We start from the raw sequence: 18,278 nt of genomic DNA on the forward strand, positions 1-18,278 counted from the left end.
ATAATGTTCACCTAATCAATGATGAGTGGTAAATTTTACTAAATTTTGACTCCACTGACAGTTAGTTTAGGGTTGGAAATTTGGGTTGGGGAGTATAGTTAAAGGTGCACTTGGTATGTTTTTGTTAAAGTTACACAAATGAATAGTGTTTTTAAAAATGTTAGATGATGTACACTCACTTTTACTGGGTTACTGATTGTCTCAGTAACCCAATAAAAGCTGTTCAATTTTACATGAAGTGGTTCCCCCTCATGGGCCCTGCCATGTTGACAGCACATGACAACCTGTGTCATGCAATTGACTGAGTTACTACCACTAATAATGCCAATAATAATGGGTTTAATTTATAAAGTGCTTTCAGCCAATGCTCAAACATAAAACTACATGCAAATAAAACGACAACGGAACCAAGTCAACAGGATAGTCCAGAGTGATCGTATGGTATAGATAAACAGGAGTGTGACCCACCAGACAGTCCAAACAGAATGAGAGCAAGTGAAAAGATAAAATGTCCAAACAAGAGGTCCCCGCCTGGGTGATGAAACAAACTGCTACAAAACACTACTATCTGCAGTTCTCACAACGTGGATCACGGATAAACGGCAAGCACAAGGCAGTGTTCAGTCAGCAGAGAGTTCGCAAGTTGCAGCTTCCAGGTCACAGTCCAGTGTGCAACAATGCATGAAAATTATGCAGTTTGAATTTCAGTAAGCACGGACAGATTTCAGTTGAAGAACTTTCAATATACTGTCGCCAAATTATGTCAAATCAACATATCTGACAACAATGGTATCCTAAATGTTGCTTCTTTAGTTAAAATCACATTAAAAACATCAAAAATATACAGGCCACGCTATCTAGAAAGCGACTGACTGAATTTTGAGCATTTCCTCCCATTCATTTTAATGCAAATGGTACCTTTGTTCCTTATACTGTTTCTGCTAGACAATGAGCCCATTTGCTGTAGAAAACAGTGGTGAAATCCATCAGAAAAACAAGGGGGGCGATTTAAAGAAAGGATGTTGAAAAAGTAAAAAAGATGCATTGTTTAGATTCATAGCTTTGGTTTCATGTGGTTAATGGAATTACAGCAATCCAAAACCATACTGAAGTCTGATTGGCAGTGTGCTGTGGAAATAAGTCAAGCACAATGACTATTGTTGTTAAAAGCTTTTACCATTGTTGTGGGTCCAAATCACTGGGTCGAACCAGAGGCCAATTAATGGATTAAAGAGTACAGAGGGAGTCCTCTGATCTTGTTAACTATACTTATTTGCTTGGATGACTCTTGTACACTGGGCCTCAGTGTAATAAGAGCTGGAAGAGAAATGCACTTCTGTACTACAGACCATAAAAGATCTGTAACTGCACTGGCCACATCTGTGCATGTAAGACATAGTTCATACATGCATTCAAAGTCCATTTCCACCGAATAGGTCTTTAAAAAGAATAAAGCATGGCCCACTAAAATACTTATTGAATACTCCAAGCTATTGTGGCTTCTCAACATACAGTGCAAGACAAAAAGTCTGCTCTCCTATACACATTATCTGTGTGTACTGGGTCACATATAAAGGTACATATCAAGCTGTAAATGTGTATTTTGTTCAGCCTCGCTTTGAGTGAGTCAAGCATTAAATGGAAATTTGAGGTATACCAGTCCACACCGGCACCAACTCGGACATGCCACAATATCTTGCTGCGGCTCTGAACTGAAGCAGCATATCATAAAATAACAGTATGTCTGTGAATTAACACATGCACGCTTGCAACTGTCTTTAAACCTCATATAGTGTTGGGGTCAAAAATGACCCCTTTTGAACTTTGCTTCTTTAAAAAGCAGATCTCAGTGGCATGAGGTTTGGTGACTTTTCCTACATTTGCTATCTATACATACACAAAAATATTGAGTTGGATTCTGGTGGCATGGTGGTGTGACACACTCCTAGTATTAGGGGTCAAATTTGACCCCACATAGGAAATGAATGGGTGAGACTATAAAAGAGCATTTATTTTATTTTTTTTATAGAATTTGTCAAATAAAATCAGCCACAATGCAGAACACACACAGAAATGAAGGGGTGAGACCATAGCACATTCACAATGGAGAACAGACACACACGCACAGAAATGAAAGGGTGAGACAATAATACTTGGCACACATCAAGCATGCTCACACACAAAAACACACACAGATCAAAGGCTGAGTTTGAGACAGTTGACCTTATCCACTGTGAGAATGTTTATGCTTGGGGGGGTAAGATCAAAATGTTTATTCTAAAATAAATGTTTGTACACAAATGAATTATCACTGTTCATTCCTGTTTATTGCTATTGGTTTTATTGACATTTTTATTAATTTACTCTGAGTTATTGAATTGTGATAAATAAATGATAGGTAACAAAAATCTTACTCTAACTCTTCTCTTTGTAACACCATGGTCAGTAATCATAATGTGGCATCATTGCAAAAACTGACACTTCAAAACACCTCAAACCAAAAATGTTTTAAAGATGGACAAAACACAGGACTTGAGTTGGAGCTGGAGGTGACAAAAGATTGGCTTTAGAGGAACGGACACACTTTCAAAGGCCCCTCCTTATGATGAACCCCTGGCCCCACCTCCCTCCACAAGGCATGATGCCAGGACAGGTCAAGAACAAGAGTCCCACTGTAAAGAGATCTGGGAATTTTCCAAGGTAGCAGATTCCTGCAGAGTGAATGAGCTGTAGGTTGCATTTGAAATGGCCTAACCCCTTATCGCTAACTGTGAATGAGCATTGCAAATATCAGTGACTTGTAAGTTAGAATGAGATCCACTCCAGTTTCCCGTGGCTAGTGATGTTGAATAAGATATACGTAGGTCTGGAATGGTCTGAAAGCAAACCAGGAGAAAGGGGACAATAAATAGACAATGAAACAGCATGCCAGTGCCAACACACATCAACAGAATCTTGCTCACCCACTGTGACACTGAGTGTCGTACATGATACCATCACTGGACAGTGTTTTGCTATGGTATTAGATTTTTACACTCTCCCAGAACACTTCACACATTCCTTATCATTGTGCAAAAATGTGGGTTCAGTGCACAGCCATTGGGTATTATGGAAAAATCATTTTTATTGGAAATGAAGTAGATGCAATACTACACCACCATTAATTTAAAAAAAAAAAAAAAAATTAAATAACTCTATGACAGGCACTTTGGATTTTGTGTGGCTTGTTTAGCTAAACAAAAGTGACATGATTTGACACTTTTCTTGTTATGCAGTTGGTCAACAGCAAATAGGCAATCAAAAAAATTATTTTCCCTTGGCTTAACCAACACCCAGTTGGAGACTGCATGGAATTCTTAATCAGACTGTTTAAAGCTGTACTTATAAGTGTGTTTCAGGAATAAACACTCTTTGTTTTGTGTAACGCGTCTGAGAAAGTGAAATCTTTTGACTGAGAGGTTTCCAAACAAAGAAAGTGTTCTGTGCAGGTTGGTGCAAGTGGTGTGAGTACTTGGAGAAAGATCAAGGTCAGAAGGTTATATTCAAGACGCCATCACAATTGCAACACACCTGGAATGTGTCCTGCCATAATACAACCCAAAAATAAATGGCCATTTGAAACCATTACAGGTAAGTTTACAACTAAAGGAAGATTTAAAGGGGTAGTTTACCCAAAAAAGAAAATTCTGCCATCAATTACTCACCCTCATGTTGTTCAAAGCGTCGTATGATTTTCTTTCTTCCAATGGAACACAAAGGGAGATGTTAGTGAGTACGTTAGTCTCATGCTGCATGGTGACATTCCGGTCATTACTTCCAAATAGTAGGTGGAAAATTCACAGTTTCGAGTTGTCTGGAATGCACACCATCAGTGTTGGGTGTAATCTGATTACAAAGTAATTAGTTACTGAAATCAAATACTCTTTTGTAATAAAAAAAAATGTGTAACATTACATTTTAAATCCTTGTAATAAGAATACAGTTGATGACTTTCAATTAATTTCATTAAGTGCAGAGTGTACGACTTGAGTGTGACAATGAACAAGAAGGAAATATACACATTCTTTTGAATTTAAGCTGGAGAAATTTAGGTTGAAGTTTCAGAGTTTTATGTGTGACGTTTTGGGAACTCAAATTTCATTTTGCCCCAGACTCTGTATTTTGGGCGATGGGGCGGTCATCAATATGAGGGATAAACACATAAAAAATTGGGTTCTGACCAGTGTTATGATTGGCAGACAGCTTATTTTAAGGGGATGGAAGGTGGCTGGAGCGCCTTCATTTCCGGAGCGGTGTGCGGAGATGGGGAGGTTGGTAGCTTTTGAGGAGGTGTGAAGTAGAAGGCTGGGGTTTTGGGATTTATTTGATAGGAAATGGGGCAGTTATTTAGCATTTTAGGGGGACTCAAAAAGAGAGCCACAAAAAGTATAGTTTTAATTATATATGATTATTATATTTTCTTTGTGTGTGTGTGTGTGTGTGTGTGTGTGTGTCTATTCTTATATGTGACCACAGGGGTGTTTGTTGGGGGTCAGGGTGGGGTTGGTGATTGGGAGGGGTAATAGTGGGGGTTAAATGTTGATTCAATGTATATATGTTGTGTTTTTCTTTGTGATATATCTACGAATCAATAAAAAATGTTAATCGGAATTTAAGCTGGAAAAAAAAAACTTGTGAAAAGTGCTTTAGAAAATAACTTAAGTAAATTAATTAGTAATGTGATTACATTTCCATTAAGTAATCAGTCAAGTAATCAGATGAAATTTTTAGAAAAGTAATTCATATTGTAGTGGATTGCTTATTTGTAACTAACTTACCCAACACTGGTCACCTTACATGTTCAAAGCACTTTTTCCATGCATTAGAAGTGAATGGCGACTGAGGCTGCCATTCTGCCAAACATCTCCTTTTGTGTTCCATGAATGAAAGAAAGTGAGTTTGGAACAACATGAATGTGTGTAAATTAGAATATACATTTCATTTTTGGGTGAACTATCCATTTTGGGAGTCTTACAACAGTGTGGCTGAGTACAAAGTAGCCTACAAAAAGATTTTCAAGCTTAATAAAAAATTATCTAGACATGTACAGGTGTTTAAACTTGCTAAAAGTGGCATTATACATCTAGTGCAATATAACAGCATTTTAAAGGAATTCATATCCTCAAGACATGCTTGCCTTGACTCCTACCTCTTTTTGACAGACGGCATAATAACACATGCACGAATGAATTCAGCTCATAAAATGTGTGCCAAGACATGCCCAGAGTACATGCTCTGTTGGTAAAATAATTTTGTCTTTAGATTTAGTATTACTGACGCATAAGACCGTTCATACAGAGATGTTGGCTTTAGACATCGTCACAGCGGCACTAGGACCAGGCGGGGAGGAGCAACATTTCGCCTCGGTTATTGAGCTTAAGCGACCTCAGTTTTGTACTCTGGCAATTCAGCGGACGACAAGGATGCAGTATCATTTATTGAAATAAGGACTCTTTAAAAGGGCAAGCGTGTAAAGGGTCTGTATAGGTTATTTCGTCGACCTGTCACGCACTGCTAAGCACAGGCGACCTAGAAGAGATGGGAGTAAACCTGGAGACAAGGATACCCGGTGAACTTCGAGGAGAGGAAACTCTGATTTGGATTTAAACAAACCTTCATTATTAACACAGCTTGAAGTTAAGTATACTCCTCAGACGTATTAACTCTGAAACAGTTTTGCAGACATTTTTTTTCCCACAGAGATGTGTGCGTAAAAGCTGTGGCGCATGGGTCAAACAGTGGTGCTCATGTATGCTTATAATATATAAAATCGGTTTTATGAGGATGTTTCCAAACATTACAAGTTACAAAAACCCCAATTTGGAATAGAGGTACTTTTTGTTATGTAAATGCACAAAAATGCGAAAACATTCTTCTTTATGAAACTCTATCCCCCAGTTGCCATTTGCGCAAGTGCACAGGCCAATTGGTTTGTATCGACGCAATGGGAAAGCGAGGGTCGGTAAACACTTTGTTTTCCTTGACTTTAACAACAACGCAAGGCGTGGGCAGGGTTGGTTGGACATTTATTCATGATGTGAGAGACACAGAAAGACGAGGTTGGAGGTTTTCAGGACAAAGGGATGTTCTTAGAAACAGGTTAGGGAATTCCTCAGGTGTCACACAGGGGAGTCCACGAAATGCGCAGATGATAAGGTTCTTGTAGAACACTGCTCAAGTAATTTGCCTTATAATAATATCTATATAGCCTCTTACGGATGAGCTACAGTATATCATTCAAATATGAATAGGTGTCACGTATTTTTTATTTATTTTTTTTTACATAAAAATATTTTACACAACAAAATTCTTAGTTATATAAAACTTATAGAAAATTAAAAATGGACTGCTCAATAAATATAGCAGTTTTAATGCATTTTCAAAGCCGTGCTCTCTTTAATGAAGGGTCTGTTCCTCTGAACCCCATCTTTCTAAATGACCATCCTGACCTACACGCACTGCACGTACATGAATAACTGCCACTAAGATAAAATCGCCTCGGTTATCACACAGTTGTAACTCACGTACAAGTAGTTTGTGGTGTTTACAATACCAAACAAAAACAATATAACCATAATGATTAGCTACGCTTTAATCTTTCATGTGTGGAACTCGCCTCATGTAGGCTACCTTATTCAGAGTAGCGCCATATTACATTTTTGACGGTAATGAAAGCGAGGCTGTGACTGTGAGGGGTAGAAGTGAGTTACCGTCATTTCAGTGGGTTGTACTGTAGTTTACATTGATGTTGAATGTTCGGCACACGAAGCATTGAAAAAAACCTTTATATACATTTTTCAGTAGGCAAAAAATCCCGCCAAAAAACAAAAAAATAAAAAAATGGCGCTCTGAACAAGGTCTATATTAAAGGAACGTTCTTGTTTCAATACAAGTTAGCTAAGCTCAATTGACAGCATTTGTGGCATTTTGTTGATTGTTGATTACTGCAAACTTTAATTTCGACTCATCCCTCATTTATTAAAAAAAATACAATAAGTGTGCGGTTCAAGTAAGGTACTTAAGATAGAAGTGAATGGGGCCAGTCCATAAATGTTCAACTACAGTTTCCAAAGTATAACCACAAGATTTAAGCATTATACGTGTTTGACTTTGGCATTTTACATGATTTAGTGTGATAGAGTCTCTTACGAACCTAATCTATGTAAGGTTTTAGCCAATTACAACTTCCAGTAAACCCTATTTGATCACACTAAAACCATATAGAACTGAGATGTCATTGCACTAAAATCATGCTAAAGGTGTACTCAGTAATTGTTTTGTTTGTTTGTTTTTGTTGTTTGTTTATGTCGTCTTGGACTTACACTGACGCTTACAGGTGTGGTTGAAGCATTTTTTTAAACGCAATAGTTTTCAGTGATGCCACTGTAGAACTTCAATATTCACAGTCAGCCAAGAATAATTTAATTCACATTAATTTAAGTGAAAGTGTCAGGCTGGTTACTGAGATTAAGTGAGTAGTATTTGACTGGTCATGTGATCTTAACATGGCAGCCCCCATGAGAGGACCCTCTCCATGTAGAATAAAACAGCTTTTATAAGGTAACTGATTTGACTGGAGTCCTCATCTCATGTGTGCTCATGATTTTATACATATGGTTCAAAAATACTCTTTATTTCTTTAGTAGTAAAACTTTTATATTGCCAAAAAAAATAAAAATACAAAAAATACTGAGTGTACCATTAGTATAATGTTTACGCCTTAATGTTTTACTACTTTTGAAAATACTTTTAAGTGTGCACTTCCATTGTAATTGCTTTACTGTAACCGTGATTTTTGCTTTTTTTATTTTTTTTTTATAAATGAGGGATGAGTTGAAATTATTTTCTGTGGAAATCAACATCACACTACAAATGACGTCAATTGAGCTTAAAACTTGAACTGAACCTGGAACATTCCTTTAAGCCTTTGTAGATGGACCTAATGTGGGTTAAATCCAACATTAACTACTATAACCTAAGCTATATCTACAAATTGGAGGACACATTGGCACACTATGCTACCCAGTTTTATTTCATGCATATGTTTGTTGCTTATAGGTTGCATACATCTCAGCCATGGTGCCTAACTGGAGATTGGTTCTGGCCCATCCTTGCTGTATTAGCCTGCTTTTCTTACTACTCCTGCCCAGCTCGGTTTCAGTGAGAGAACCTCGCCACCAGCCCCATGCCCACCTCCCCTCACTGATACCTCATGCCACTCTTCCACTGTCCCGTTCCCGCTTTAGCGCCAAAGCTCAGCTGGACCTCACCACTCATTGCAATGAAAGCTGCTACCACAAAGGAGAAGACACAGATAAATTACACTTAACTGAACAGCTAGCTTTTGAAACTCTTTATGCAGATGGCTACCGTACTTTAACCACTGTTGATTTGGATGAAAATTACAATGCTGTTGATGCTGAACCTCATTTCAGGTGGCCCAAAGTAGCACCTTCCAGACATAAGCGTCTCAAACGGCAGATTTATGGTACCGATGGCCGCTTTAATATTCGTGGTGACCAGTTCTTGCTGGACTACCCATTCTCAACAGCTGTTCGTATTTCCACTGGTTGCACTGGAGTTCTGGTGTCTCAGCAACATGTTCTGACTGCAGCGCACTGTGTACATGATGGGAAAGACTATGTCAAAGGAGCAAGGAAACTCAGGGTAGGCTTTCTACTCCTTCCTTCTGTTAACAACACAAAGCCTGGCCAGGCTCCTGTAAAGAAACCATTGGTGCGCTGGGTGAGAGTGAAACGGACCCGGGTACCTAAAGGTTGGATCCAAGGTCCCCAAGAGGTCAGCATGGATTTTGACTATGCACTTCTAGAGTTGCGCTGGCCACACAGGCGCCCTTTCATGCGACTGGCTGTGGCACCCACCTCAGATCATTTGTCTGGTAAACGCATCCACTTCTCTGGATTTGACAGTGACCGGCCTGGGGAATTGGTGTACCGCTTCTGTCCAGTGGAGGATGAGTCCAACGATCTGATCTACCAGCATTGTGACGCCCGCCCGGGGGCGAGTGGCTCTGGGGTTTATGGACGTGTGTGGGACAATACTTTAGAGCGCTGGGAGCGTAAGGTCATTGGCATCTTCTCTGGACACCAGTGGCTTGAAATCAATGGTGAGAATCGGGACTACAATGTGGCGGTTCGATTTACTCCACTAAAGTTTGCTCAGATCTGTTACTGGGTTCATGGAAATAAGGTAGACTGCAGTCAAGACTGAATACATGAAGATGAAGAGGGAGAAGATGCAGTAGAATGCAAGAACGGTAAATCAATGGACAAAATATGACATGCCTGAACTGGAACCTGCACTTTACAGTCAGTCCTGAATTTGAGACGATTGTAGGTAGATCATTACCCACAGGCTTTGATCACTCTTTATTTCACTTGGGTTAGGACTCAGAGATGGAACTTTATTCAACCATTATCTTTACTCTAGTTTGCTTGGCGCAATACAACACAGAGCTATAGACTCCGGGCCAACAACACGCTAGATTTATCTTATACAAATTAGGCTATCCATTTTCATTTCGATGAATATAAAGGCTTAGATAATGGCTGTGGGGTAAACGTTGAAAAAACAACTTTTATTTGAATAAACTTAAATATGTCTGTTGTGTTTGCTATCCTTTTCATTTGAATGTAAAGCGGTAATAGACCTTTTTCACACTCCAGATTTTGGAACGTGGAAGTAAACGTTTGCAGGGTAAACTTCGACAGAGGTGAATGGGAGTGAATGGGAGATCACAGCAAATATTATTTTCACTTACTCATTTGCTCCTAGACCAAAAGAAAAAATCCACTATTACATTTGAATGACTTTCCAGAACAGGAAAAAAATAAAGAGGGGTGGATTAAGACAGTAAAATGGGAGAAGATGCCAAATTTACTGTCACTCTCTCAGCAGCTGTAATAAAACCCCCTTGCAGCTGTGGTAATTCGTTTTTTAAAACTAATTCCAGGGTAATACAACATAAATTTACACTCAGTATTTTAAAAATGTATAATATAAAAAAATTGCGAGATTTATGCTGATAAACAAGGCGGAAACGCATCATCACAGTCTGTGAAAAAGGTCTATTGCCAACTGCAGAAGAAAAAAGATTTAGAATTTTATAAATTGACCTTTTTCACTTTGATGATGCGTTTCCGCCTTATTTAGCAGCTTAAATCTAGCAAACTTTTTGAAATTTATAACATTATACTTTGTGTTGTATTACCGTGGAATTAGTTTTAAAAAAAGAATTACCACAGCTGCGAGGGGGTTTATATTACAGCTGCTGAGAGAGTGAGAGTAAATTTGGCATCTTCTCCCATCCGAGTGTCTTAATCCACCCCTCTCTATTTATTTCCTCTTCGGGAAAGCCATTCAAATGTAATAGTGGATTTTGTTTTTCTTTTGGTCTTGAAGCAAATGAGTGTGTAAATAATATTTGCTGTGGTCTCCCATTCACTCCCATCGAAGTTTACCCTGCAAATGTTTACTTCTGCGTTCAAAACCCAGTGTGTGAAAAAGGGCTATTATGGGGGCTGAATTTTGAAATGTCACATTTTTGTAAGTTCTTTTACCCTCTTGTGGTAAGTGCATTACACTTAGAACTTCATTCAAGTGTATTTGTAAAGACGGGTAAACAACATTCTTTCTCCACTGCATTTATCAAGTTAGTGTTACAAGCCATTTTACAAACTTATTTAAATAGCCCATTTATTTTTACGCACACACAAAACTAAGCTTTCTCTGAACAAAAATAGCTCTTATTGTTGTTGCTTTGGATTTTAAAAAGCATTTGAGAATTCAGTCTTTCAACACCTATCATGTGCATAACTTTTTGTGTAAGTTATTTCCTTATCTTTATAAAATACGTGACATACCACATCACAAGCAAGCCAAGGTCCAGATGCAATTGTAGCTTAGCACAGGAAAGCGGAAGGTAATTTTTCACGAATCTCTAATGCCCCCCACTGGTTGGAAATAGTAAGTTGCTACATCGAGTGTCGTCACAACATGGCCGAGAATTGAGATGAAGAGCTGAATCGTTTTTATGTCATTATAGTGGAGCTTTTCCAGTAACGAGCTATTTTTATTCCCAAGTAGCAATATAGCACACACCACACGCAAAATTACAGATTCATATGAGTCATCGCTCAGAATTGTTCCCTGAAGTCCCTGTGTGGCATTTGATATGTTCTGTTTGTTACAGTCAGTGAGACTTTGTGTAAATGTACATTTCTGTTATATTCTATATAAGTGTGCAGTGCAATCATTTTAAATATAAGTATTCCCTTTTTAAATATCTTCAATTCCAACTAGTTCTTAGTAGCTAGTAGTATAGCCTTGTCAAAAAAGAAACTTGACAGTGGCTACTTTATAACTAGTTTGTAGTTTGGCAAGCTAAAGTTTAGAATAAGCATACTGCATTCACACTAAAATTTAACATGGTATAATCATGTTTTGGACACCACCATTCAACATTATTCTTAAATGTTTGGTATAAACGTAAACATGGTAATCACAGTCCCATGGAATAACCATTAAATATGATCATTGTATCATGGCACCACCACTGCAGTAGATCATTTATTATATTAATAATCTTCAACAGTGCTTACCATTTAGCAGTACTCATTAGATTACAGTACATGACTACTGTACAAATGTACATGAATATAGTTCATACTGTCATGCATACTTCATTGTGCATTTAGGTACTATACATGTACTGCATGTTGTTTTAAGCATTCAGAGGGGAGACGTTTAAACATCATTGGGTTCTAATTTCTTTGTCAAGACTGCAAAAAATAAAAAAACTTTTGAGGTGAAGCTCTGAAACCTCTGAGCATGTGCCTCTTTCTAGTCTGATTCCTAGGAGTCCCTATAGCATTTTTTCCATGTAGAGGTTTTTTCCTTAGTTGCATCTAGTGTAAATTTATATGCTCCAGTTTTGATGTCATCACTCTAATTGAAAGCCTGATTATATTTGTATCAGATAAATAGTGCAATTTGAAATTAAATATATTGCCCTTTTAAGTACTTTCAACGCTAGTAATAGCTTAAAGTCTAGCAGTGAACTACTACTTCAAAAGGGTTTAACTGTATAACTACTTTAAACAAGTAGCCCAAAACCAACCACCCAAATCAAGCGAGGATCACAAAGCAATCAGAGTCTTTGTTTGGATCCATTTGAAACTTTATACATTTTGCAAACATCACATTTCAGTGCCTAAACCATAATGAACATAAAAACAGCAACAAATGCAAAATACACAAATTTATGCAAAATTCTATAAATCAATATAAAAAAAGTCATATGGATCACATATTAAGACCATGAATAAGATTGACCTTGGGGCAAAAAGTAGGTAGAAAAAATAAATAAATCAGCCAAACATGAAGAAACAAACCAGTTGTAACACAGCAGAGTTGTTTAGTGCTTTTTTTTATTAGAGATAAGGAGACGATACAAAACATCCACTAAGCGATATCCATCAAAGCTCTGTACACAGGCTGCCCAAACATATTGCTTCCCATCTAAACTTTATCTGTAGCCTTCACTCAATCCAATTCATCAACAGGCTGCTAACCCACAGGGTCCCAGATTTTACAGGTATAAGGAATGCGTTCAATTTCTTGACACCAGTGCCATGGTTTTGAATTACATTTGGAAATATTTAAATCAGATGGAATCATTAAAACAAAACTTTAGCTCAAAATAAAACAAAGGGGGGAAGGGGGGAGTAACTGTGTTCCCAGAATGGTCCGATACACTGATTTTGGAGTCAACTGTTTTGTACTACACCTAGTCTCAACAACACACACATACTTAAACTTAACTAGAAGTTTAGCAAAAGAAAAAAAATAAATCTTAAGAACGAACAGTATGCTGTAGGATGCAATAGTGGAACTGTAACGACTGCCATCTTAGTCTTTTCTTTCGACAATTGAATGGAACCTAGAAAGAATGAAAACCTGTCCGTACACATTTTCAGTTATATTACTTTGTTTTTATAATCATCAACCATCATTTTTTCGTCTTTTAAGATATTATTTTTTTCCCTCTTTTTTATGTTTTTGATCTTGTTCATTGTATGTGTGAACTGGAATGACAGCCTACATCTTTCTTCATGTGTTGAGTTTGGAAACTGTCACTTTTACCCAACCCTCCCCACCCACATTAGCCCACCCTGTGGCCCCACAAACAGACGTGTTGGCCCCTCTGCCCCACCCATGTTGGAATGAACGGCTAACCCCTGAAATGTGTCTGCCTCAATCGTTTAGAGGCTTCCCCTCGAGAGAGATCACTGATGATCCCCCAAGCTTTTCAGCAAGGGTCTTTCGGTCCTTGATATCTTCCAAACCATTCACTTGCCACTCATGCTTGATACCTGAGAAGCAAAGATAAAATACTTAATAAAAATAATAATTTTTGGGTGTCAAATTAAGAATCAAACCATTGATAGACAGCATTACCTGTGAACTTCTTCTTGATGGCATCCTTAGAACTGGCATAGATCATCTTGCTTTTAAGTGGAGCGGTCTCTGGGGCCCTGCACAATACAATGGTAGCTCAGGTGTGAAACAAGCATTTTATATCAGTCTAAATGAACTACACATCTCTTCCAGTCCAGTGAAAATGAAATCACACACTTACCAGAAAATGAAAACCAGGTCTTCCTTCTTGGACTCTTTAGTCTCATACGTGGCATCATAGAGAGCGTAGCGGCAGTCATGTGGAGGAAGCATCTTGACAAACTTAAGGTAGGGATCACCTTCATCTCCCTGCAAGATCTCCTGACCCTCCTCCATAATGATCTGCTTCTTGTCCTCGCTCAGGCAGAAGAGAACAGCCTTCTTTCTCTTCCTCCTCTCCTCCTCGTTGGCCTGAGCCTTGCGGACCTTCATCTCATTGAAGATTGTCAACACATCCTCTTGCACTGTAACTCCGGAGGCCTGCGAGCACACAAACACACACAGGATGAGGTTGCATGGCCTACAAGTAGTTCCCTTTGAATAGAGGGAAGTGAGCGCATATGCATTACTGTGTGGGTGCAAGTTTGAATGAGTGAATGGGATTTTGCAACAAACAGTCTTTTCTATCCTAGTTTGAACCAACTGTTCTTTCGACAAAAGTGGCTGCTTGTCTCTGGACCTCGTTTGACTGAATTCAAACTACTGGGCCGGCAGGTTTAGCAGTGCAATGGCTTAAAAGGAGACTGAAAAGCAAATCAACTCACATCGGATTTGATAGAAAAAAATAAAAAATACTTAGGAGAAAATTAACGGAGCACTTATTGGGTTCCATTACTAGCAGCATAAACCAAAACATTTTCAAAGATGGGCTGGATGTTAACAAGGCACCATTCTTCCCTAGTCACACAACATCAAGAACAGTACAATAACCTGTACTGAGGGTAGGCTGCATTGACAGTCATCATGGACCATCAAAAATGTGCAACAATCATGGGCTGTTAGCCAGCTTTACTACATAAAACAGGTTTGTCTAGAAAGCCCTTGAGCTTGCCATGACATACCCAAGTCATATAAGACATGTAAAAACGAGGCAAACAACTACTGACTCAATGATTCTTCTGTGAAAATCTAAATCGCCAGTCACACCAGCCCTATAAACCTACTCAGGTCTTCTGATTTACATTAAAACACAAAGGCAGCTCCAGAACAGAGATTTCAAACATCTCTATTAGTCAAGAGGCTGCTACCAAATTACAAGAGTATCATATTAAAACATGAGAAAAGGGGGACACAAGGAGCAGCATCAAATTAGCATAATTCCAGGTTCTAAAAGGGCAAAATGCACCACTGACCTATGCCCACGAAATGTATAAAGGGTGGAGACAGGTTTGCTTAAGGTGTGAATGATAGGCCTTGGAAACAGGAATGCGTTCACACTCTTTACATAACACGGCCACAATGGCAAGAAAGAGTGGATCAGAGGCTCATAAGCTTGTTGTTGTAGGTGAAAAGGCCTTTAGGTAATAATGGACATTCCTAAACAGTTGTTTATCATTTTTAAAAGACCAATTAAATTTCATATTTATGGCTGTCTGAATAAAAATCAAACATTTAATTGTATTTTAGCTGTGAATACTGTGAGTAACTGCGAATTCTGGATCACTTCTGCAAGCATCTTTTAAGAAAACAAGGCATTCGCATCCTCATATGCCATTTCTCGACATAAAGTACCAAAGGGCAAAATCAATTCCAAAGTTCAGGTACAATGACACTATTGCTACAAGTCAATCTTTCACGTAAACTGTGAAGAAAAGTGGAACCTAATGTGAGACATAAGCATAGTAATAACAGAAATTGGACTTTAAATTTTTTTTTAAAAAGAATAATTAAATGTTAAACCAGTCTTGTCACATTCCTCTCACACAAAGAAAGTTTGACATCGCTTGTGATATCGCTCACTCGGTCTGAATACTAGGAATGGGCATTTTGTCTACTCGTACTAATTACTTAGTACTTGTCGAGTATTCGTGGGGCAATGACATGTTCATAACTGTATATATAATAACGACTGACAAACGTCTATGGCTGCTGCATTGAGTCTTGCTCCAGTGTATCCTCTATTCATTATTATAGGTTGTTATAAAATGTACAAAAGATTGCATAATCAAAATATAATGCATCATATTTTGTCATTGTGAAGAGTCGCAGCCCAACTCTGAATGTGCACAGCGCGCGTCTGTTCTTCCTTCAGGTTACTGGAGTAATCCTAGTAAGTGCGCACCAGTTTTAGTGACTGTCTGAAACGTCTATTTTCAAATAACAGGAGATACCATAACCACTGCGTTTTAATATGCGTGTTAAGTTGAAGTTCAGTTTTGAAGATGCTGCATTGTGTTCCATTTAGCTGCGCTCTGTCTAGCTGTTTGAAACACTCGCCTTGTGTACACTGCCACACGTGCCTGGTTTGTTTGCAAGTGTGTGTCCAAAAGTTTGCTCTTGTGAGAAAAGCAGCGATGCTCTGTATTGTGTTGCTGTGATTCATGGAGCATTCCATTCAATTCGGAGAGTCAGAATTTCCACCTTTCAACTGGGGATATCTAACTTGGAAACTCGGAAATCTTCATTTAGTCTAGACGCAGGTGTGTGCTACGTCACACAGGGCGTTTACAGTCAGCGACACATTCACTTTTAAATAATATCCATTAACGAGTCAAAGTCCTTACATTAAATGATAAAATGTGTTTAGCAAACATTTTGCCGAGACAGGTATTCAAAACATGGTTAATTACACTCTTTTGATGATTGTAACGATAGCATTGCAGGTCGTATCAGCTTGGTTGCTATGAGACGTCTCTGGAGAGAAAAAAAAAAAAAAAAGTACCCCTCAAAATTACAACCTAATCAATCTCAAAATTACAAATAAGCTCCCTCTTTAACACGTGTGTGTTTAGTTGTCAGGTAATTGTCACTGGATTTCAAATTAAGTGAAGTCACATCATGCGTGAACACTATCTATCATCATGATCGATTATTGCTGCCACGTCCGAGTACTCGAGTACTCATGACTACTGAATACTAGGAGGATTCGTACCGGAACCGGCATCTCCTTCAGCCTCCATGAACACCATTATTCCCAAACAACGTACCCTAACAGTTTGTCCTCGGCCAAAAATAAATGAATAAAATAAAATTCGGTGACCACATCGACCAAAACGAAAAGCGCGAGGCAGCTGGTCTTCTAAATTCTCAAGTACTTCACGCCATATGATGTAAGAGAGAAACGTCATGCGCTAGCAAAAGCCTGAAATGCAATCAAACTACAAACTGTAATCTTGCTTAATTAAAAACATGCGTTGAGCAAAAATAAAACAGTTAAAACACATCACGCGCCGGTTTGCCAAAGTTACGTTTAACCAGGAAGCACAGTCACACTTTCCTGACGCTACGCAAATGCAAAAGTAACGGGGTTTAAACCCAGCGTTCTTCCACCCAAAGCACGCGTTTTCATCTAACATCAAGTTGCAAACGACATATACAACCTAATGCACGTTTCCACTCGAACTCTCTCTTTTTTGGTCAAGGAAATAAACCAGGACCATCTGTGCATCAAGAATTAGGGTGGGGCCACGAATGCAGTGTTCGTGCATGTGCTCGGAAAATCCGCACAATTGGACTTTTAAGACCGCGATGTCACGGCATTGAGTGGGAATAATGGTTTTCACACGTCCGCAGCCTCTCTAGTGCGGCAAATTCGAGCGATGGTGTTTTTGGGATGCAGCGGATGGCCGTGTTCAGACAAAGGACAGAGTCCGGCAAGAGCTTCACCTGGACCGCGGAAAATGCAGTTGAACACACGGTCAGCAGTGCTGAATTAATTCACCTCGTTCCTTATTTACCGTGAGATGTCATAGATTTGTGGAGCGATGAGGCCTGCAGGTGATGTGTGATGAAGAGCAGAGAGAGAGGCCTTTCCTGGGCCTGGCCTCGCGAAAATAAAGGAGACTGAGCGGGGAAATGGCGCCAGTTGTTTTTGGGTCTGCTTTTTTTGCTCTCATTGTATCCTAACAGCTGAAGGCCGCGCGCAAGCCGTCAAAAACTCAAGCGTAATTGTACGTGTAAATAATAACGATGGCTCTGGTACATGATCCAAATAAATCCAGTTCGCCTTTATTATAACAATTCATACCACTTGTAGTCCGCAACTTTGATCGACGGAGACTTCACAGGCAAGAAGGCGTCAATCGACTGATTTAAGACATCTTTCACTCACTTAAAAATGCACAAAGCCCAAAATCTCACCGTTAAAACTAACCGTAAATTGTATAATTATTTAAATGTGGACATACCATGGTTATGTTTCTGTGCTAGTCGGCGTCTGGATGGGAATTGAATGAGCTGTGATGCAGTCTTTCGATCTTGCACACTTGATACAACACACGGACGCGCCCTTTTGCGCGTGGCTGTGAGGCAGGTGGGAGCGAGCGTCACAGTCACGTGCTTATTGAGGTATTATGGGAACTGTAGTTCTGGACTCTACATAAAGTGTTGGCAAATAAAAATTTATTTAATGAGTTTAGTGTTGTATTGGCACAAATTGGTGAACAATTATACTCAGGGTTGTCGTCGTATGTTATAATATTTCGTAGTTATTTTTTACACTCAGCTTTGGGTTTAATCTAAATAATAAATTGGGTATATTTTGGAATGAGATGAACGTTTAGTTATACAATTACCAATAAATATTAAATGTTCTGGTGAGT

At 38.8% G+C, this 18,278-nt stretch overlaps 2 protein-coding genes across 2 annotated transcripts; one reads left to right on the plus strand and one right to left on the minus strand.

Annotated features, from left to right (window-relative positions):
* Positions 1-5,360: 5,360 nt before the first annotated feature.
* LOC127417747 (serine protease 23-like) lies at positions 5,361-11,899 on the plus strand. The gene has a single exon (XM_051657942.1). The coding sequence runs from the start codon at positions 8,116-8,118 to the stop codon at positions 9,268-9,270; it is 1,155 nt and encodes a 384-aa protein (XP_051513902.1). The 5' UTR covers positions 5,361-8,115; the 3' UTR covers positions 9,271-11,899.
* A 571-nt stretch (positions 11,900-12,470) lies between these two features.
* On the minus strand, positions 12,471-18,021 carry LOC127417748 (cofilin-2-like). The gene is made up of 4 exons (XM_051657943.1): positions 17,865-18,021; positions 13,700-13,998; positions 13,519-13,595; positions 12,471-13,433 (listed from the first exon to the last, which is right to left on the minus strand). Exons 1-4 carry the CDS (start codon positions 17,865-17,867, stop codon positions 13,315-13,317), a joined length of 498 nt encoding a protein of 165 aa, XP_051513903.1. The 5' UTR covers positions 17,868-18,021; the 3' UTR covers positions 12,471-13,314.
* Between the last annotated feature and the right edge of the window lie 257 nt (positions 18,022-18,278).

The sequence above is a fragment of the Myxocyprinus asiaticus genome, chromosome 27 (genome assembly GCF_019703515.2).
Source record: "Myxocyprinus asiaticus isolate MX2 ecotype Aquarium Trade chromosome 27, UBuf_Myxa_2, whole genome shotgun sequence".
Taxonomy (NCBI): Eukaryota; Metazoa; Chordata; class Actinopteri; order Cypriniformes; family Catostomidae; genus Myxocyprinus; species Myxocyprinus asiaticus.